We start from the raw sequence: 22,001 nt of genomic DNA, 5'->3' as shown, positions 1-22,001 counted from the left end.
TGCAGCCAAAGCCTCGGGGACACAGCACCAGCTAAAGCCAGGTTGGAATTTAAGGAGAAAGCAAGGTGAGAGAGAAAGCCAAGGCATCATATATAATTTCCCAAGGTCTCTCTCTCTCTCCATCTCTAGGGATCACAAAGCCAAAGGTCTGGAGAAGAAGGGAGAGAAATTTATTGGCAAGCAAAGATTAACGATTAGGAAATTGATTTTGCATCCCAAACTGCTTCTCAGGAGCGGCAGCAATGAGAGGCGTTGCTGAAGGCTGTGGCCTCTCCACGGGTGTAATTACCGCTGCTTGGTAGACATTTGTTCCTCCAGCTTCTCCTCAACAAGGCCTGTGGGGCGGCAGCGAAATGCTCTGCAACATGGATATTGGCTGCCCCACGCTGAAACCGCTCTGCCCGTCCCGCAGCTGAGGGCAGGCGGTGCCAAAGCAGGAGCTGGAGGCAGGCAGTGAGCCAGGAAGCACGAGCAGAGGCGCGAGGAGGGAGGCGAGGGATGCTGCACCGCAGAACGAGCGCGGGGTGAACAAGGACCTGCACGTGAATTAATATGAGATACGCGGATGAAGGCGCTCATTGCTATCTAAACCCAAAAGGGGGTGAACATCTACCTTTTTTTTTTCCAAGTTGATCTTTCCTTAGGCTAGCAGGCAAGTGGAAGCGAGATATCTTCAGGGAGAGTAGAGACAGGGGCCCAGAGGGACACGCTGGGTCATCCCATCATGAAAGAACAGGCTGCAATGCAAATTTACAAGCCAAACTGCATTCTACGATTCCACGGGACTTCACAGCCGTCCTGCTGTTGTGAAAGGGTGACCCAGAGCTGGCCGGGTTCCCAGGAAGCACGGTCAAGCACCGAGTTTTGGCTCCGTTGCCCTGAGAGTCAGCATGACTTAGCGGTAAAATTGTGGGCTTTCCTGGGGGAGCTTAATAGAGTTAGCTCAGTTGCGTGGCCACTTGATGCTCCACAGTCTGACAAAAATTTTGGCAATTTAACACTTCGTAGTATAATGAAAATTACGTCAAGAAAATGCTGGGAAAGCAAGCAGCCCACACTGGTATGACTATGAGCTTTCATAGCTAAACCAATTTCACACCTATACTTTTCCCATTTAAAGGTTTAGCTGTGTTTTCCGACTCTTACCCTGAAAGAAGGAACAGTCCCAAACTATTTTAAAAATAAAAATCCGCTGAATTTTGGCAATTCTTTCCAGGGGAGGTTGGAAGGTGAGTAGAAAGAGCAACTTATCACCGGGTGGAGATCAAACACGGAAGACTTCCACCTCAGCCGGGGGATGCTTGGGACACAGCAGCAATTGAAAAGAAAAGGCCGTGCACGTTGCGTAGCACCGTTAAAAACTCTCTTACTTCTGTCCCTAGCTACAAAGCAAAGTCTCACGTTGGCTACAACTTCAAAACGGGTTGCGACACTCAGCTCACGCTGTGGGACGAAGCCACCACGGAAGCAGCTCACGCGCGGCGCAACGGCCTGGTAAACCACTCGGGTGCCCAGCAGCCTCCCAGCGACCTTCCCAGAGCACAGCAAGACGCCCGCAAGCACCTGGGTGAGAACCGAGGCTCCTTTCAACACAAACAAGCACGGGACGGGTGCCCAAGGACGTACAGGCAAGGGGGGAAAGGGCAGTTTAAGTGGGGATGGGCACCCAAACGCTGTATTTCCAAGCCAAACAAAGTCAGAGTACCTGCTGCTTCCCTCTTGCAGATGCTGTCTTGTGTTAAAAGAATGTGTCTAGGGGGGCAGAGTAGGTTTGATTTTAGTGCTAAGAGTAGCCTGACTTGAGACATTTTTTATTCTTGCTGTAGCTCCACAATTAGGTTCTGCACATGATTTTAGTTTTATTCTTTTTAAATACGAATACCCTCCAGCTGCTGGATGATGCCAAACGTGTCGGACTCGCAGTATTAGGATTATCAATGCCTTTGCACAGAAGTGAAAAAGCCAATGCACATTTTTGTGGCTACATTGCACGTAAGCCTCTTTTGACCCTGGGAACACAGTCACACATTCTCCTAAAACTATCTGCCTGGTATGTGAAATGATTTTCATGTGACATGAGTTTCTTGCCTACTCACTCTTCTTTCTTGCCTGACTTCCACCTGCCATGGTCATTGTCCTCTCCATACAACTGTCTTGCAGGGGAAAAAAAACCCAGGAGTTTAGGACCATGGAAGGCTCTCGTAACGTGTGGGCACAACCTGTGCTACCACAACAGATCCATTTCTCCAGGTGTCTCAAGAGGGTGAGGACGGAGTGAGAGGGCAGATTGTTGGTTTCTGGGGTTGCTGTTTGATGCAATCTTTTCACTCTTATGTTTCATTGGAGAAAATCATTGAAGATGTGTCTTTGGGCAGAAACCCCAGGCTGGGGTCACAGCACAGGTTGGTCCAGCTGTGTTGGCCAAACCACGGCACCAAATAATGGCTACTACCAAGCGGCTCTTCTTTCAGCTTCTCCACATTCCGCTTGCTGTCTTCCTGAGCTTTGATTTTTGACTACCGAGCAAAGTTCAGGAAGGCCTCCAGGAGTGACAGGGACCTTGTTTTGGTGACCGGCTGTCACTGATATTCCTACCCCAAGGGCCCTCCCTCTGGCTGGCACCCACCCAAGAGCCAACTACCCCCTACCTCAGTTGTGCCCACTACGCAGGTCCTGGTTGCACTATGCGTGAGCAGACGAGGGAACTGGTGATACTGACTTTTTTCCCCCAAGGAGGAATTTTGAATGGGGATCAGTTCTCTGGATCGCAGAGCAGTCCCGCTGCAGCTGCACAGTGCAACTGAGGGCACAACGGCAAGGACAGCTTAAGCCAGCACCGTCACCCTGGGAAACGTATGGAGAAACCACAGTGTCTCCAGCCCTGAGGCTGAGCCGCGGGGCTGCAGTCACCCGAAATGTTGCGTCAGCAACAGAACCAGCCTGGGAAGTTCCTCCTGCCGCAGCTGCGTGCCGCAATTCACTCGCCTGCGGCTGCACCAGGAACCCGAGGGTGGAACTGAGCCCAGCTGAAAACAGCTCGATGAGAAAGGGCTCATTTTAGCCCTTTTCAGCAGCCCTGAGCAGATGTAGAGCCCCCCCTTTCGCAGTTGCATCAGTGCCGGGTGCGAGAAGCCAAAGTGCGGGGCTTCGCATGGCCTTTGCTGTTAGCTCAGAGGATTGTGCAAGGGACCCTGCTCGCCCGGGCTTCGGAGCGTGTCTGTGCTCTGCCACAGCCGGTACGTTTCCAGCATGCCTGTCTGTCTGCGAGTTACCTTCGCAGTTTTCTACCAAGCAGTGAAACGAGATTGCTATCACACAAGCAGAAGCCAAGAGGGGAAACTCGTCTGTTGCCTTTGTGGGACCCTTTGGTGACAACTTACTCATGTTCCTGACTCCCATAAACAGAGATCCCAAGAACAGCGCATCGAGAAACAGCTCTTCTCTAATAAGCATTTGCCAAATTACCAATCTTATTCCTTTTCACCCCCTCGTGACGACACAGTCCCTTTGGTTCATTGGGTTCGATGAAGGGTTTAAAGGTGAGATCTCCCCTATCGCAAGCTCCATGGATGCTGATGTGGGCATGGATGCGGAGTAAGAGCAGGTTTCCTCCATGCTTGTGGTGACTCCGTGGCGGTAAAACAAATAGACAGGGGATTTTTCCACATGTACATCAAGAAACAAAAAGAGGGGGAAACTCAGTGGGGGGAAACACAGAGGACCTTTATGGTCAGGGAGAATGGCTGGTTTTCCATGTCTGAGAAAGAGGTGCCGATGGTTTTCCATGTATCCAGATGACATCTGCAGAATTACCTATGCCAACCCGAGCTGCACCGACGGGCGCGTGTGCACGGAGCTGACGCCCAAGGCTACGCTGTTATCTCGGAGGAATGTTTGCATCTGGGGATTCATTCTCACCCTGCCAATAATAAACCTTCCCCGGAGTTTCTAAAACATTAATTACAGTTTTGCCACGCCAAAAGTTTTGCAAAAGCCGCTCACGGTAACTCCCTGCAACACCTCGTCCTGGCAGCAGCAAGGTGCTCGCGGCCCGCAGGACTGACAGCCGCGGCGGCGCGAGCGCCGGGGCCTCCATCACGGTGCGCTGGGCGCAAACGCGTCCGCTGGGCCCGCAGCACCGTGACCCGCGGCGGGACCCGCTCCGCGTGTCCCCCGTGGAGGGTTCCGATGGGCTCAGCGTCCTGCTTTGTTTCATGTCCCAGCTGGGACGTTCCTTGCGGCCACGCATCAGACCAGGGCGTCCCTTGGTGAAGCGGGCAAGAAATGCCGGATGCCTTTTTAGTGCCCAACTCCCACTCCGAGAGCGCGTTTTTTTAGGGAGACACCCGCTAAAAACACCGGCGGGAGCCGCGCCGTGCAGCGCCTTTCCCCGCGTGACTCCCTTTTCTTCTCAATCCGTTAAGCCCCAGCTAAAGGGGGGAGGCGGGAAGGCGGCCTGGAGCCCTCCCGAGGCGCCCGGACCCCGCGCGGCGCCGCCGCCATTTCCCGCCGCCCCCGCCAGGCCGCGGCTCCCGCCGCCGGGCCCGGAGCGGCGGCGGCGGCGGCGGCGGCGCGGGGGGGGGCTGGGGGGGCGGTCCGCGGTGCCCCCGCCCCGCCCTCGGCCCCGCCCGCCGCCGCCGCCGCCATGTTGCGGCCGTTGGTGGCCGGTGCGGGGTGAGGCCTGTGCGGGGCCCGGGCGGCGGCGGGGCCCGCCGAGGAGCCGCCGGCGCGGGTGAGTGCCGGGCGCGGGTCCGCCCCTGCCGCTCGCCCTCCCTCCCTCCTTCCCGCTGTCCTCCCTCCTCCCGGCCGGGCGGGTGCTGCCGCCCCGCGGGCAGGGCGGCCCCGTCGCCGGCAGCCGGAGCCCTGCGCGCCCGCCCGCCCGCGGGCGCCGCTTCTTCCGGGGCGCCCCGCTGCGCTGCGCTGCGCCGCCGGCGGAGCCCGGGCGCCGCGGCCGGGGCGGGCGCGGGGCGGCCCGGCCTAGCGCTGCGTCCCGCTCCGCTCCTCCCGCCCGCGACAAACTTCAGTGGCGCGGGGCGGGCACGTGCGGGCGGGCTGACAGCGGCGCCCCCATTGTGCGCGGCGCCCCGCGCGGAGCGGCCCGCGGAGCCGCGCGGAGGCAGCGGCCGCGCTCGGGCCTGGCGGCGGCGGGGGGCGGCGGCGGCGGCGTCTCGCCCCCCCGGAGCCCCGCGGGCCGCTCTGGAATGCGGCGCATTCCTGCGGGGCGAAAAGTTGGACGCGGGGCGCGAGCTGCAGCGCGGCCCCCGGCCCCGCCGGTGGAGCCCGCGGCTCCTGCCCCTCCTCCGGGCCCGCTCCAACCGGGACCTCCCCGAGCTGCCGCTGCCCTCGGCTCCCGGCCCTGGCACCGCTTGGTGCCGGCTGACCTCGCCGCTGCGTCCCATCCGCTCCCCGTGTGCTCCCCCGGCCAGCAGGCCTCCTTCCCGCAGCCCTTTTCTAAAAACTGTGATTTCTCCATGCCCAGAGAGCCACTCTTGGCACTTTCTTTCCTGTTGTTGCTGCTGTTCTGCAGATTCAGAAGCACTTCTATTTTTATTCCGTTTTTAAGGTGCTTACCTTGGTATAACTGTATTTCCATGCTTTAATATGAGGTGTCATCCTTGAGCTCTTTCCTCCAGCAAGCATGTCCCCCGGGGGTTCAAAATCTGCCAAGGAGCCCTTGCAGAGCTCGGGAAGCGCGCGGGAATAGCGCTGTGGACAAAAGGTTTGTCGGAGGCACCTACGAGAAGCCCGTCTCGTCTCACCCATAGCTGAACGTGGAGTCTGGAAATTTGGCCGATGTGGAAGGCCCTGGTGCTTTTTGGACTGCCAGGAACAAATCCAAAATTTCTCTGCAACAGCTGGAGAGTTCTAGGTTTCAGGCCTCCGCTAGAAACACGTCATTTTTGCGCTCTTAAGTACATGCATCTCGCTCCATAAGTCCTTGCTCTTGGCTTATTTCATTGACCTGCCTTTCACCTATTGCTTTGCAAATCTCAACCTCTGTATTCGTATGTGCATGTAGAGGAAAATTCACCTTCATAACTTCGCTTTGAACCAACTAGAGCGCCAAGGACTTGCGTTATGTAAGGAGGGCTGCTTGTGCTTCCCTCGTGGGCTAGTCTGCGGAAGGTTTTGGTGGATTTCTTCTAGATACATAATTATAACCCTTTTTCCTTATTGTCAAAGATCAGAAAGAAGCCCTGGGTGTCTAGGCAAAATGTTAAATTTGTGTCATTTAAAAAAATCTCTTCTGTCGACAAGGTATCGACTTAGTCTTTTCCAGAACCTGAGTCCAATTTGCTTTATTTTGAGAAATTGCAGCTTTGCGTACCACAAGCTTAAAAAGTAATTTTGTCAAGAAACACTTGGGTAGAGACCTGTGTTCCCTCTTGTAATAGCAAAGAACATAAACTAGTCTTTTATAGGACTTGGAGACGTAGGCAAAATTTTCTGAAAACATGGGAGTTCTCCCAAGAAAAGCATTATTTTGTAATGCTCCACATAACCTCACATTTCTTCTTATGTTTTAAAGTACTACAGCACCCAAAGGTGCGGATGCGTATTTGGGAGTGAGAAGGGAAGGGCCAAAAAAGATTTTTATAACTGATTGGCAAGCTTATTTTTCTGTATGTAGCACTTGGGCATTCCAAGTTAAGGAGTGAAATGTCTTCCTCGCGTAAGGATTTGCGCGTGCCAGAAACTTCAGGAGCTGAATGATGCCTAGTTCTCGCTCCCAACTGGCACAAGTTCTCCCACCCAAAGGAAAGGCAAGTTTCAGCTCCACACTCTTTGCCAGCTGCTCTAATCTGGGCTGTTTCTGGACTCATTATCAACTGCTGGTGATATGAAGCATACGGATAATCTTCCAGGCTTCCAGAGACTTAACTAAATGCAAAGCTGCCCTACCTTGCCGAGGGGTCTAATTGTAAATGATTGCAGAGCCCTCCACGGACATTCATATTTGTGGTTTAATTTAAGAACAAGTTTAAGATGAAGCACAGCGAGCTGCTCTTAAGCCAAGTAAATCTCCACCGAGTGTTTTGCAGTAGATTAAGCAAAGCGACAGCTCCGGGGCTTGTCCTTTGGAGCACTTGCTGCCCCTGTCTCTCCCTGCTTTGCTGCTGGCTCCAGCAGCACCTGTGCACACCGGATCGGCTCCAAGTAGGAGCTGGTGCTCTGCTTAGCTTGGTTGACACACTCTGGGTGTCTTCTTTATTTTATTTTTTCCTCAGCTCATGCAAATTTGGGGTTTCAGTGAAATGCCTTAAAAAATGGCTTATTAAATATTCAGAAAGTCTATATATAGCACCAACTTTAAGCCATTTTGATTTAATGGTGTAGGAGGAAAAACAGAATCCCTTGCATGACACAGATGTTTCAATAACTCTTTGTTATCAAAGTTTTCGTTGTGCATCTCATCAAAGCTTGATCATTTCCTTAGCAGGGCTCTGTGGCTACGGCTTGGGTCTCTACTTCCCTTAGAGAGAGAACTAGCTGGGAATATCATTTTTATTATGATTCAGGTACAATCAGGCACTGTATTGGGGCCATTTGGGCCTAGTGATGGGTTATGGGAAAGACTCTGTGTTTAAAATTGATACCATTGGTATGCAGGAGAAAGTCCTGTCTTCTGATGTCCTGCAAAACAGCATAGCAGAAGACTGAGAAGCAAAAACACAAGTTGAGAACCAAAATTCTTGAGAACCTCCCCCTCTTGCACTCGGGTCAGGTGAAAATGGCTTGTCAGCAGCTCAGGCTGATGCCACCCAAAGTGGGCCTGGAGCAACCAGTGTGGTGTGACCCTCCCCTGGAGAGCTTGCTTTGGCCCGGAGGCTTTGCTGCCAAGCAGGTGGTGTTGAAAAAGCTGGGCACTGCACAGCTAATGTTTTTGTGCGTGGACAGCCAGTCTCAGAATAGTTAAAATGGAAGTTGAGGTAACTGCAAGCAGATGTTCCTAGCTTTGGTACCCTGCAGCTTTAGTATTTTGGGTAGTTGTGTTTTTTGTCACGTAAGATGTTTATGCAAACAGGTCTTTGGGGGAATTATACCTGACAAAGTATTTTGCTTTCAATTGTAGCTTTCATCATGGGGGACATGAAAACCCCAGACTTTGATGACCTCCTGGCTGCTTTTGACATCCCCGATCCGACTAGCCTTGATGCCAAGGAGACCATTCCATCAGCGGGAGAGGAGAATGAGAATCACCTGAAATCGGCAGGAATCTGCATAGATGAAAACGTGTCCTTGTCCCACTCCCTGCCTCCCTCTGATGCTCCTGTCGTGAGTGTTATTGTAAAGAACACGAGTCGTCAAGAGTCCTTTGAAGCAGAAAAGGACGGGAATCACCTCGGGACTGGTCTGTTACACAATGGGTTTCGTGGCTCTGAGCTGCCATCAGAGGCTCACACTTTAGTGCATAATTATGGGAAATTTGAGTCAACTTTTATTAATGGTGATAGCTCAAGAAGTTACTCTGAAAAACTGGACCAGTCCAAGTCAGAGCCTTTACCAACATTTAGTCAGTTTAGCCCTATTTCCAGCCCTGAACCAGAGGATGCATTCAAAGAGAACAGTATTGGTGAGAAACCAAAACATGCCCAAAGTCCGTATTTTCCACCACCATCAATGTATATTCCAACAGGAGCTTCAGTACTAGACCATTTTAGGAAAGTACCGGAGCCAGAATTAAGCATGTTTGATCAGTATTGTAAAAAGGAACAAAAGATGGAAATTCACTGCCAGCCAGAAAGTAGGCTGGAAATGAGCAGAAGAGAACAAGACAAAGCAACAGAAAGGTTTGTGGACGCAAGCAAGGACTTGGTAGATACCAATAGCTTTCTTGGAGAAGGCTTGGTGTTCGGCGACCTCCCTCACAGTAATTTAGGAGGAAGTAAAGGCTCTGTGCCTGAGCTGAACGTATCTTCATCGGTACCACCTCGCCAGAGGTTAAAGCCAACTCATTCAAAGTTGTCGTCCTGCGTGGCTGCGTTAGTAGCTCTTCAGGCCAAAAAAGTTGCGTGTATTCCAAAAGGTGACCAGCTGAGTCTTACGAAAGACCCTTCCGGTCCTTTTAAAGATGGAACGAAGGGGAGTCCAAAAATGCCGAAGTCGCCAAAGAGTCCGCGAAGCCCCTTGGAGGTGGTAAGGAAGGTCAGCAAGCAGCCCGAGAGTCCTCGAAGTGTGTGCAGCGACAGCAGTGGGAAGGGCTCTCCTTCCATGGCAGCAGGCTCTCCGCCAGCTATTCCCAAAGTTAGGATAAAGACCATCAAGACGTCCTCTGGTGAAATTAAAAGGACTGTGACTAGAATTTTGCCAGAAAACGATGAACTGGGCAAATCCTATGAAGGATCGCCCATGGAAACCTCATCTGCTGAAGAATTTATCAAGTCTTTACCTTCCCCTGACACTAGTGCAGCAATGGAAAGTGAGACTAGCAAGAATTCCACCAAAAACGGGGCGGCTGTGGCCATCCAGCTCTCAAATGTAGCAAGTCCTTACTTGGATGGCATGAAGACAGACATTGCCACAAATAATGTGTCTGCGGTGTCACTATCTCCACTGGCAAACTGCAGCAGTGGTGCCATAAAAGTGGGTATCGTGGGGCAGCAGCTGAACAAGCGGCAGCAGCAGGGCATCGTGGTGCAGCCGTCCAGCGCGGCCAGCTCCAGTCTCCTTCCTAAAGCTGTGCACTTGGCAAACCTCAACTTAGTTCCGCACAGCGTTGCTGCTTCTGTCACCGCAAAGTCATCCGCGCAGAGGCGAAGTCAAACGCAGCTGACACAGATGTCGGTGCCGCTGGTGCATCAAGTGAAGAAAGCTGCCCCTGTCGTCGTGGAAGCGTTTAATAAAGTGCTGCACAGTGCCAATCCGGTGCCAATATACACCCCAAACCTTAGCCCTCCACCCGACACCAGTATTAATTTACCTGCTTCTGGGTACTGCTGCCTGGAATGTGGGGATTCCTTTGCCTTAGAGAAAAGCCTAACTCAGCACTATAGCAGGCGAAGTGTTCATATCGAGGTCATGTGCACTCAGTGTTCAACTATGCTACTTTTTTTTAATAAGTGTAGCTTGCTCAAACATGCAAGAGACCATAAGAGCAAAGGATTTATCATGCAGTGTTCCCAGCTGCTAATGAAACCCATTTCTGTAGACCAAATGTTCTCACCCTCTCCTACGAGCTCTTCAGTGTCTTTGGCTCCTCAGAGTTTGCACTTCCCCTCTCCTTCGCGTAAGCCCAATGCTGTTTCAGGAAGCGGCGTAGGAATTTCTTCTAACACCCAACCAGCCTTGCCTCTCTTTACGGACCCGTTGAGACTAACGCGGCATGGACTTAAGTGTCTTGAATGTAACAAGCAGACGCAAGATTACATTGCTTTAGCGGCACATTACCAGAGAACCTCAGAAGATAATGAGAGGCTGGTAAGTTGTTATTTTAATATAACTAATTAAATCACTCTGGGGTTAGGTTTAGCCTATTGTCCTCCAGGAATCAAACGGATGTTGTAATGGCAAGCGAGTTGCTTTGTCTAGAAAGCTGCTTGTGGGGGAGATTCTGGATACATGCACTGAGGCCAGTGCGCCCAGTCATAGTGGTCTCCATGCACATCTGAGAAGAGCACACAGTGCTTATCTTCTTCTGTTTATCTCTTTCTTACCTTCTTCCTACATTTTGAGAACAAAACGAGGGTCTTTAGTTGTGGGGGTGTGTGGTAAGGACTATGGAGATCCATGGGCATTAAAGGAAGTTGATGTTGGAGATGGAGAATCGTTTGGATGAGGTGTGGAAGAGCACTGTAGGGCAAGACCGGCAGAGTGGCACCTTACAGACTTTTGTACTCTAAACTTGGTTAGAGAAAATCTGACGTAATTTCATATTCTGTAGAACTTACGCCAAAATCTTCTATGTAACTGGACTTTGAGAGCTGCTTTTATTTTCATCCTGGTAAAGGAGTGGGATGTGACTGTGGGAAAGACCAGCAGCGTGGTACATGTCGGGGTGCTGGTGTTCTGGCACAGTGTGGAGTCTGCAGACCACAGGCTTGGTGGGCTTTTCGTTTATTTATTTTTAGAGGGTATGGCTAATACCTTCTGAATATAAAAGAATATAAGGTTGATTTCTGCTTATCTCTTTAGATGAAATAAAACTTTCCGCATCCCTCTGGCTGCTGGTAGAGTTGGCAGATTCCTAGTGGGATCTCCTGCTTGAGCAACATGAGTAAGAGCTCTATGCCAGTGTGAGACTTCCTAGGGATGTGGCTGCTGGTCTCTATCCTGGCCATCTTAGCAGTCCCACGCTTCAAATCCCTTTTCTAGTTAAATGGATAATAAGAATATTGAGGTCACTAACGTGGGCACGCTGTGGTCCTGTTTAGGCACTTCATCTTCCTCTTAAATTCATCATCAGCAAAAAATGGATTATGCCTGAATTATTTTTTTGAAAAATGGAAGGTTGGGAGGGATTGTCATGGCCATGTAATTGGGTCTGTTGCGTAAGGTAGCCTGGTAAACCCTGGACTCTGTCATTACCATAACTTGGTTTTGAACTGTGATGCCTTTTTAAAGAAGTACCAGCAGGCTTGAATTAAAATCTACAGGTGAGGGGATACAGTGGATGCTCCTAAGGGAGCTGAAATATTAATTATTCATGTCAAAATGTTTCCTATTTTTGTTGTGGGTTTATCAATTTGAGAGCTACCTGCAGAGAGAAGAAATGTCTGAAAGTATTTTTAGACTGCAATCAAATCATTTATTCTGTAACTTAACTGAGAAGAGAGTTTAAGCCTCTTGCTTCAGATTATGCTCTCTGGATGTCATTTTTGTGAATGTGAGCATTGGAAAAAAATAGAGAAGAGGGGACAATATCTTTAAGTTCCTGAAATGGGAAGATGTGAACTGGTTGAACTCTCTCTTAGTAGATGCTGTGGACAACCCTGACTCTGCATTAATGAAGGCAACTTCTGGGTTGCTATTTTTATTTAAGTCAGGGGGAAAAAAAAAAAAAAAAAAAGAGGATTTCTTGGTAGGAGCTAGAAATGGCTGAGCATCTAGTTTCACAGGCACTTTTTAAAGTGGTAAGAGCAATTGAAAAATTGCTCTTCTCTTGCCCTTGCCTTCTGCTTCCATCTCCAGAGTTATGCCAGGCCACTTGTTTTTAGGGCAGCGATATAAATTGTGCTGCTGAGGAAAGGGTTCCTGTAGCAGCTGCGTGCAGTGTGGCCTTCTGGTTTTATCCTCTAGCAGGGGATATTTTCCTGCTGTGTTGAGACCTTGCTGAAGAAGAACGTTACGGTTGGGAGGGAGGTTGTTGTCAAGGCCTATTGCTAACCAATGACCACCTAGCATTGAGTTTTGCATTCTTGAATATTGACTCTCAGTTTGGGTCACAAAAGCCTTCCCCATGTGTCCATAAAGTACAGAGCGTCTCAGTACCTTCAAAGCAAAGCTATGGCTCGACCTCTACTTTTCGAAGAGCTTTAGCATATGCAAAAAGTCCCTTCAGCCTTGTTTGTGTCAGAGCTGATCCCCACTGTTTTATGTCCTAAAGTTCATCAGTGCTTATTAGGGTATGTGGTACCGGACTCTCCCCGAAAAACGGTTGCTTGGGAAGGATAGATGGATGTGTTAAGGGAAAGAATCTCTTGAGCTAAATAAGAGAATGAAGGGTAGAGTGTTTTTTTGCAACATGAAGCTCTGTTAAACGAGAAAACCCTGCAGAGTTGAAGGCAGCCATGGGAGTTGCATCTCCCAAGCTTGTACACTTTCCTTCCTTGGGTGTCTCCATCCTTCCTGGGGTGTTTCCACCCTTTCTTCCCAGCTCAAGTATGTGCCATCATGTTTGTTCTCAGTTTCTGTCCCGGCCTTGGCACAGCACTCAAATGCTCCCTGCCTGCTTAATCCAGCTCTCCATATTGGACTTCTAGGTGGGACCCCGTGTTTTGGAGTTTTGGCGGTGTTTTGGTCTGTGGAGAACTCTTTGGAGCTCTTCCATCAAATGGTACCACGTCTGGATTATCAGCCATTCTTGCTTTCCTGTAGAAAACATTCGAGGTGAAGATAAACTGAGAAACCAAGCAGGGTCTGAAGCTCTGGAGAGAACGGTGCTTTTAACTCAACAGGCTTTTTTAGTCTTGATGTGGGATGGGAACGTTACTTTGTTCAGAAGGAAGGGAGAGCATATCATCATGAAGAATAGAAGTGGAAGGGGGAAGACCTTTTGTTTTTTTCCCCAATCTGCTTGTTTCAATTACACAGTTTCATGTTGCAGTGATACAGCTGAAGGATAAGCAAGTGGCAGAAAGAGGCAGGAATAATTGGACTGAGGAGGGAGAGGGACAATTTAAGGCAGTTTTGCTACACAAGGAAGAATATTCTATGTGGATACTTAAAACTTCTCGCTTTAATTGGAATTTCTTGTCACGACTTTGTGAATTAGTCTGGTATCTTCCCATTTCCCATCCCCACTTAAAAGGAAAATAAAATGATTGTTGGGTTTTCTGTTAGTCTGTTCCTTTTTGGCAGTCTGAAAGAAAATGAAGTCTGAAGAAAATGAAAGTCATGAAGTCTGTGGTAACAGGAATGCCTAAGAGCTACGTGAGTTTTCTAGGTGAGAAGGACCATGTTGAATCATGACTGTTTTGGAAGAAGAAACCAAGGTTTGGATGTCATCCAGACAGCAGGGAAAGGAGGAAATTTGGAGAAAGTGAGAGGAAGGGGCGGGGGGGCCGATGCTGGGATTGAGAAGGTGGAGTGGAAAGACCGTTAGAGCAACTGCGAACTTGGCCTCAGTACAGCAGTATAGATCTGCAGGAGCTGCGTGACTGCTCTTGTTCAAAGTACAGCAGGGAAATCCAGCCTGGCTTATTTTTACACCATGTATGCATAAGATGGAAGCAAGTCATTTTATCCAAATACTGAGGTAGGATCTATGTGGCTTTACAGTTAGGACGATGAGGCTTAAAGAATTGCAAATTGATGCATTTCAGAAGTAGAATTTGATTTGTTGGATGAGTCTTTTGAGCAGATCCTGTTAGTTGATCACAGTGTTTTTTGCTTTTGTTTGTTTTTGTTTTTTTGGTTTTTTAAGTCTTTCAAGGCCAGTTTTGCAATTTCTGTCAGCTTGTGAATTGAGTCACTCGATGGGATCTGTTTACAGGTTTTCTGCCTCTGAACACCAGGAGAAAAAGGTATTTGAATTTGCAAATGTGATCTGTTTGTTTGTTTTATTTTTTAATCAATGTTTGAGCTGAGCCGCCTGTAAATATTTATACTTTTTGTTCTCCAGAGGAGCAAAACGTAGTATCAGATGTTCAAGGCAACTTCAGATCTGTTTGGTCTGATTGCAGCAGAGAGCTACATTCTCAAGCAAGTTTGAGGGGAAAAAGGCAATTAAATAGGTGCAAGTGGAAAGCAAAATAAAGCTAGATGATGTCAAACTAATTTGATGTGTGTAATTTATTTATTTATTTATTAGAGATGAGTAGATCCAACTCTCTGTGATGTTCAAGTGACGGTTCTTTGAGAGCCGTGTGGGGAAGAGTTGCACTGAAGAAGTAGCGTTAGAATGTTTGGCCAGAAGCAGTTAAAAGAGGTGACTGCAACAGGAGACAGATTGCTTCTACAATTCACTTAGGAGTAGTTTGAAGTTAAATCTTAGTTAATGTTCTCATTAACTTTCTTGGAGGAAGAAAGTATAGATAAAACTCACTGAGTCAGAAAAGTAAGAGATAATTAAGGAGGGGGAGAATTTGGGGATATTTTTTGGGAGGACCTACATGGTCTTGAAGAGTGAGTAGGAATGGGATGAAGCACCTGAAAAGCAGGGTATGTGGTTGGGCACAAGAAACTCTGAATGACTAAGGTGAAACAGTTGTGCAAGGGTTATATGTTAACCTGCAGTGAACCAATCAGGATCTCATTAATGCTTGTATATTATCATATACAATAAATACAATAATTCCTGTTGTGGCTAGAACAGGGATTAGGCTTTGTAGTTAACATCAGGTAATTTTGTGGCCTTCAGATACCTGGGTTTAAATTGCAGGAGCTGAGAGCGGGGTGGGGGGGAAAAAAAGAAAGGAAAAAAACTTGCTGCTCCTAAAGCTTTTTATTATTATTATTTCCTAAAAGAGCAAGGCCACTCTCTGCCCAACATGATGTTTATAAAGAAGAGCTTTTTAAGATGAAGAGCAGCACTGATGCAAGACCAGACTCGAGGAGGTTTACCCTGCAAAGTAGAAGATAGTGTCTAATCATCTGAGGAATGAATTCTGAAAGAGATTTCCAGTAGCAGTAATGAACAAAAGCTGCACACTGTTTTTAAAACAAGCTTGCTTGTTTTATTGGGAGGTTAGAGCAGCTTAGAATTAACATGTGCAAGAATGCAAAATACTTCCTGACCTTTTTGAGCATAATTGTCCATCTCTGGAAACCAGAGATGTTTCTTACTGTTCCCTCTTCGGCTTGACCATGCAAAGCCCACTGAGGTAGCTAAGACTTAAATAATGTGCTGGATGTGAAGGGCCTCTGAATGCTTTTTTTGCATCTCTGTGCTATTGTCCTTCCCCTTTTCTTTCCTCTTCTGTCTTCCTTTATTTGTCTGGTAAGACTTTTTCCATTAATCACGATGTATCCTGTTTATGCACCACCTACCTCGGAGTTATTTAAAAGCTATTTTAGAGCTGCCTTCTCTTCTTCTTCCTTCCCCCTTCTGAAATCAATGCTTCATAATTTATTGGCTAAAACTTGCCAGAAGCCAGGAGGACCACATGCTGCACTGGTAATTTCCCAGCAGCAAAGTAGCAAGCAAGAAAGAGGGAAGCCATTTTTCTGTTGTTTTTCTCTCTCTTTTTTTCCTTTCCTCCCTCTTGTGTGTTTGTGTTTTCCTTTAGAAAGAAAGCGGATTGAAAAAAATCAACAAAAATTAATGTGGCTTTGCAAAGGACTGCTTTTCCTCTCCCAAACCAAGAGTGTTTAATACAAACCTTAGGTATGAGCAAATGCTGATCTTTGTTTGATACAGAATTTTTCATTTATAGAAAGAAAGGAGCGGGGGACGTCGATGTGATGAACGTGTTGAGGGAAAGAAGCTCAAGGCAATGATCACTGAGAGTATAGACGAGTTGAGTGGCAGGATAGGAGCATGAGGCGGCACCCTGAGGATTAGGTGGATTAGGATGATGAGGAGGAGAGGCTGGGGAGGAAGGAGGGGTAGGATACAGCTTCATGGGCTGCACAAACTGATCTACAAGGCACTGCGTGCAAGGGGACAATCTTCCCTCCTCCTTCCCCACCTGCACTTGTTCTCTCAGCTATATCTGTCCTGCAGCCCCCATGGGTCAGGTCAGCCCAGAGGAACATGGAAGTAGAGAATGAAGGAAGCTGAGACGTGGACGTAAGTGGGTCATGAAATATCAGGACCTGCTACTGATAACTGGGGCTAAGAGGCTGTTGAAGCAAGAGTGGAGAAGTTCACTCTGTCTTCCTTCTGGAGAAAGAGGAGTGAAATCTTGTAGCTGGAGTTAGCAAAGATGTCATTGGGCCAGTAGAGATGGCCAGTAGAGTAAGATGACAGTAAAAGCGGAATTTGAGCAGCCACGATGCTGTCTGTGGTAGGATGCAAGGAGGAAGCAAGAGGGGAGGAAGGTGCGATGAAAGAGCTGGAGCTGGGAGGCTCTGCGATGGGCATCACCGCTGATAGATAGATAGGCACAAGACCCATGCTGCAGGGTGGAGGGAAGAGCAGAGGACTTTAATGTTACCATCAGAAGACAGGAGTGGGATGTGTACCATGTAGCTGTCGTAGTGATTTGAAAGTGGGCGTGTGGAAACTGGGAGATCTTGACTAATGTCGGGTCAGTGATCATTTTGGGAGCATTGGATCCACAATATTTTTTTCTGCAGAATTTTGCCTATGCAAAAACGTATTTTGCTGCTCTCAAGTGATACTAGATTTTAGGGGGAATAAAATTGTATTTTAATGCTTTATTTTTCTGAGCCTTTTAAACCCTGCTGCATTCATCAGTTTAGACGTGTGTATCCGGGAGAGTTGTTCTTGCTGAGGATCTAAGAACAGCATTGGGTTGGAGAGCATTGCACAGGGAAGGAGGTAAAGGAAGAGCAATAAGAGTGACCAGGGCAAATGTGACAAAGTAGAGAGATGATGCTAAGGATGGACCACATGGAGGGGGGGATCGGTGACCATTGGCAGGACAGCAGCTAGCAGAAAATTTTGGCCGTGGTGTAGGATACAGGAGCATCCTCTAACCATATCCTATAGATAGAAGTCAAAACAGGTTCCCTTGCTGGATCCTAAATCTGACATTTTAAAACATAACCAATGAAATAAGAACTTCTCTCTTATGTCACCACGCTTAATGCAAAGGTTGTATGCTTTATAGGTGCTAACTGGGGTAAACTCACCTGTTGATCAGCTTGATGCATATTCTGTCATCAGAATTTCACCACAGTGGTTTTAAGTCAGCTGGATTCTAGGTTTAACTTCTTATAATTAATTTGACACGCTTCTCTTGTATTTTTTGATCTGTAAATTGAATAATTAATGCAGCAAGACAGATTTATTTAAGGGGAGATGCAGAGATGCACCTTGGTTATTACAAAGCTTAGGGGAAGAAATTCTCTGCTTGTCCCTTTTGCATTGCTCAAACTTCGGTGCAGCAATGTTGTCTATGGCTTTGTCATGATAAAGCAAGTCAAAAATCTTCCTCTGAGCGTGTTGGATCATCTGGAGATGGTTGGCCTGGCCCAGGAAGCCGCTGTGCTAGCAGGAGGCAAAGAAGGTGGGTGAGCCGCAAATTTGGTAACCAGCCTTCCCGCATGTAAACACACAGCACAGCATCTCCCCTGAAGGATGCAGGTTGCTGGCATTTGTCCCAGGGAAGGCAGTAAGTGAAAGCTAATGGGAAGTTAAAGGTTAACCTTAAGTAGTAATTCCCTGCTATTTTTTTTTTATAGCAGAAGCATCCTGCTTGTCTCCGTCATGCGTTGCTAACTGCCTGTGATCGCTCAGCGATGGGGAGTATCAGCTGCCCCCTGAGCCCTGCCTAAAGTACAAAAAGCAAAGCTTTCCAAAAGCTGCATTTGGGAAGCACTTGGGGCCCTTCTTTGAGAGGTTTTTTTTTTGCTTTGGATATATAAAGGACTCCTTAATCTATTTGCATTTCAAAAATATCATGGCTGTTCCCCTCTGCTGGTTCACTCGGAGTCCTTATATTCCTTTTAAGTTGCCAGCCTTATTATAAACTCCTCTTTTTGTCTTGTAGCTCAGATCTCATGCTTTAAAGTTAGTCTATTTCTGCATTTTCAGTGGAAGGTACATGATAATGTTGGGCACATTGTATCTGAGGACACCTCTAAATGGATGTGAACTTCCATCGAGGCTGTTAAACCTCTCCAGCTGTAATGGGAAGCCAAAAGGGATGGCCAGTTTCTTGGCTTGGGCCAAGGTCAATTCCTTTTGGAATAGCTACCTATTGGAAGTGAGGAGACTTTTTGCACCCCCATGTTCTGTTCTTTGCATGTTCATGAGAACCAGGCCCTGGAGAGTTATGGGCTTTATCCGAGCAAGAAGGTTTGCTGCAGGCATTTAGCAGTGCTGCTGGTGTGAGAAGGGGGCTTGCTCCGACTTTGTGAACTTTACTTGCAATGTAATCCTTGGATCCTGATTGCCAGAGAGTCAGTTAGGCAATTGTTTCATTGAAAAATGAACAGAAAAGCCACTGGTGCTGCCCTTACATGGGCCTTTTTCAGTAAAGGGTTGTGTGCTGTGAATTTCCTGGCTTGCCAATGCTTCAAAGACCACAGGGTTCTGTTTAGTAATACTATTTTTTAAATTTATTTTTATATACTCCAGTGATTATTTTTTTCCAGCCCTTCTGAAGAAGCTAATAAGGAGGAATGGGAATAAAATAAAGTATTCAGCAATGAGTGAGCTTCTGAACATTTGTGTGTGTGTGAATGTGACTTCTGGAGGAACAACTGAGATGAAATGTTACAGGCAAATGGGAAGTAATGAAAACCTGCAATAAATAACTCTTGATTAAAGCGTAGGTTAACGGGAGTATCTAAAAAAAAAAAAAAAAAACACAGACGTTACACAACTCAATATCCTGGTAACAGGCTTTAGAAATAACTGACTAATGAGTGTCTCAAATTGCTGCCAGCTTTCTTTGAAAAAGTCATGGAAAACTAGAGAAAGAGATAAAAATGTGACAGCTGGAAGCAAGTTAAGGATTCCTTGCACAAAGCAGACGAGTTGCAAAAGAAAACGCCGCTGAGGCTCCACGATGAAGCTTTAATGGGAGCCTGGGTCCGTCTACCCCTCTGCTCCTACCTTGAGGTCTCTGGGCATGAGGGGCCTGGATTTTGTGGTGTTGTCGTTTGGAGATGATGGGGGTGGAAAAAGATGAGAAGAAGGATAAAACTGTCGTGTGGATTTTTGTTTCTTGGGTTTTTTCCTCTCTCTTTCTCTGTTTTATTGCCTGATCTCCTCACGCTTCTGTTTTCTCCCACTTCTTGGGGGCTGTCCTTCAGCTGTCATGGCTTGAGCTACCCAAGTATCATCAGCCCCTTCCCTGCTCGTTGCCTTTGCCTGGATGTGTTGTGAAAACTTAGAAGAACCCAAATCTCAGCAAAACCTTCCCGGGGACCTTCATCCAGGCTGTGTTGGGTTAATTTCCTTAAAAGTCTCTGACAAAGGGTGTTGTCAAAACCCTTTGGGAAGTCCAGGTAGATGCCTGAGCTACTGTAGGTCAAATCTTATTTCTGCATGGGTTTTTTTTTTTTTTTTTTTTTTTTTTTTTTTTGACTCCTGTGGAGAGCTTGGCCCACTCTGTGAAGGAGGCCTGGAGGCCTTGTGTTGACTCCTCCCAAGTACAGAATTAGCAGTGGTTAAATAGGCTGGTCTCAGTTATTCTTTGCTAATTTGCCCTTGTGAGTCATCATTGGGTCCATATGCTCCAGGCCCTCCTTTCCGTGGGACAATCGGAGCTGAAGCCTGGGGGTTTCATTCACTTCTCTCTTTTCTTGCTGAACTCCGCGTTCTCCGCAGAGTGCGGTGGCCGCGTGGGAACCCGTCCAGCTCCATCCACGGCGGATGCAGACACAATAAATTCATTTAGCCTTATCCTCGCTCAGCCTGGCTTTTTATTCCCGTATCGGCTGTATGCACTCCCTGGCAGGCATCCAGCTCGTGCGGAGCCCGCAGGAGATAACTATTAGTTTCAATGCCTCTTGCCAGGCATCTCCCCGTGCTTCCTTCTGCTCTATCTGAGCGTGTGTTGTCCCCGCTGAGCTTCCCACGTGATGCGGTGGGGACTATCCAGATGTTGGGGGTGTGCCAGCTGCCAGAGCACCGGGAGAGCCTTGGACATGGTTTGCTAGAGAGGCTAAAAATCCTGGCTGTGGTTAAAAAGAAATAATAATAATAATAAAAAAAAAGGCATTAAATCAGCCCCAGGTTTCCCAGGGCACAGATTTCTTCTTTCATTTGTTATCTGGGGCAGGTTTGGACAACAGGAGGTCCCACACGGCAGTACTTTATCCCTAAAGAGAGCAGAGCTCTCCTGGGGCCACCGGACCCACTTATATTTCACAGGTTCAACCCATGTCTTAGGCAGGGATTTCCCCTTGGGGAAGTGCTGAACCACTCTGGAGTTTATTGGAAAGGGGTTTCTTTAAGATGCGGGGGTTGCGGGGAGGCTGACGTCGGGCTTCCTTCTACCGCTCTATCTCTTTCTTCAAATATTTTCTGTTCTTAACTCCCACTTGTAACGAGTGTCCTTGAAGCGTTGGGCTTGCTGGTGATTTATTCAGCTGCTTCTTTCTGCAAGTCTCTTCTTTCCTTCTCTTACTTTTTATTTCTGTTTCCTTCCTTCTCTCTCTTTTTTCTTTTCTTTTTCTTTCTTGTTTTCCCATGAAACTTTTCAGATGGGTCACAGCTTTGGCTCTTCATACCAATGACCCTTTCTGCTACCTGCAGCTTTCCCTGATGCTTTCCCACCAGGATTTACATAGCGGAGTGTCCTACAGCCGACAGCTGGAATAACGACAGTGCAGAAACCCGAATCAGCCCGAAAGCGGTGTTAGGATTTTGCCAGATTTAGGGGCTGCTGGCACCACTTTCCCCTCCGGTGCTTCAGTCTCTTTGCCTGGTTTGGTCCGGGGGACTCCGTGGGCACCCGCGCTGCGGTAGAAGCTTCCCTGCGCTCCGTGGACGTGCCCTCGGGTACAGTTTTGCGCCGCCTCTGATGTAATCAGGCCTGAAGCCTTTTTTCAGCAGCGCTGAACCAAGGACGCAATTAAATTACCTGGTCTGATAAGCCTTAATGAGCAGTTTGCTGCAGTTCGTGCACAGTGTAGAGCTGGGAGGAGAACAATTTTGCATGGGTAAATTGATGTCGGAAGAGAGGTTCAGTTCAAGTCCGGAGGGCAGGTGTCTACTACTGCTATGTTGCTGCCTAGGAATTAGCTAAAATATATCCTGGTAGCACACTAATAGCTGCTCCAGGGTTTTGGAGGAATACAGAAGTGTTACGGTGTCAGCGGAAGGGAGCCAAGGTTTGAGAGTTCTAAAAAAAACAAGCTCTAGGTGCAAAGTAAACGATGCTGCTTTGGCAAAAGCGTCTTCCTGGTAAGCGTTGCGCTTCTAACGTGCTTTTGAGTTGAGTTGCAGGGGGACAAGCACTTTCCTGCTCGAAGGCTTTACTGCTAAGATGACTAAGCAGAGGGTTTTCTGAGCAGAGGCAAAAGGTTTTGTTTTCCTTTTTTTAGGTGAAAAAAAAAACCAAATTGCAGAGGCCATGGTTTAAGAATGGATGTAGTCATCTGATATAGGTAGTTATAAAAGTTCTTCAGTTCTTTTGGGCAAAAGCCGTCGAGCTGCATAGCTGCAGGATTTTGTAGCAGCAAGGTGGAAGATGCTGGGGTTTTCTCTAAACCTCAGGGTTTTCTAGGCTGAATTTGGGGGGGATGAAAAGCTGGCGTGG

General features: G+C 47.9%; 1 protein-coding gene across 2 annotated transcripts in view; it reads left to right on the top strand.

The window, feature by feature from the left end:
- The first annotated feature begins 4,713 nt into the window (after positions 1–4,713).
- ZNF592 (zinc finger protein 592) overlaps positions 4,714–22,001 on the top strand; it is a 33,944-nt gene continuing 16,656 nt past the window's right edge. The window contains exons 1-2 of one of the 2 annotated variants that reach the window (XM_088538235.1): positions 4,714–4,732; positions 8,075–10,419. In XM_088538235.1, coding sequence (XP_088394361.1) covers positions 8,083–10,419 — 2,337 coding nt within the window. In that variant the 5' untranslated portion in view covers positions 4,714–4,732; positions 8,075–8,082. Of the gene's footprint in view, positions 4,733–5,593; positions 5,720–8,074; positions 10,420–22,001 lie in introns of those variants that run through there. The other variant, XM_088538234.1, reaches the window with a different exon arrangement.

Source organism: Tinamus guttatus, unplaced genomic scaffold (genome assembly GCF_059628265.1).
Source record: "Tinamus guttatus ecotype Peru unplaced genomic scaffold, ASM5962826v1 Tinamus_guttatus_pri_ptg000942l, whole genome shotgun sequence".
In the NCBI taxonomy this organism is placed as follows: domain Eukaryota; kingdom Metazoa; phylum Chordata; class Aves; order Tinamiformes; family Tinamidae; genus Tinamus; species Tinamus guttatus.
The sequence above is the reverse complement of the archived record's forward strand: the minus strand, read 5'-3'. Positions and strand labels throughout refer to the sequence as shown.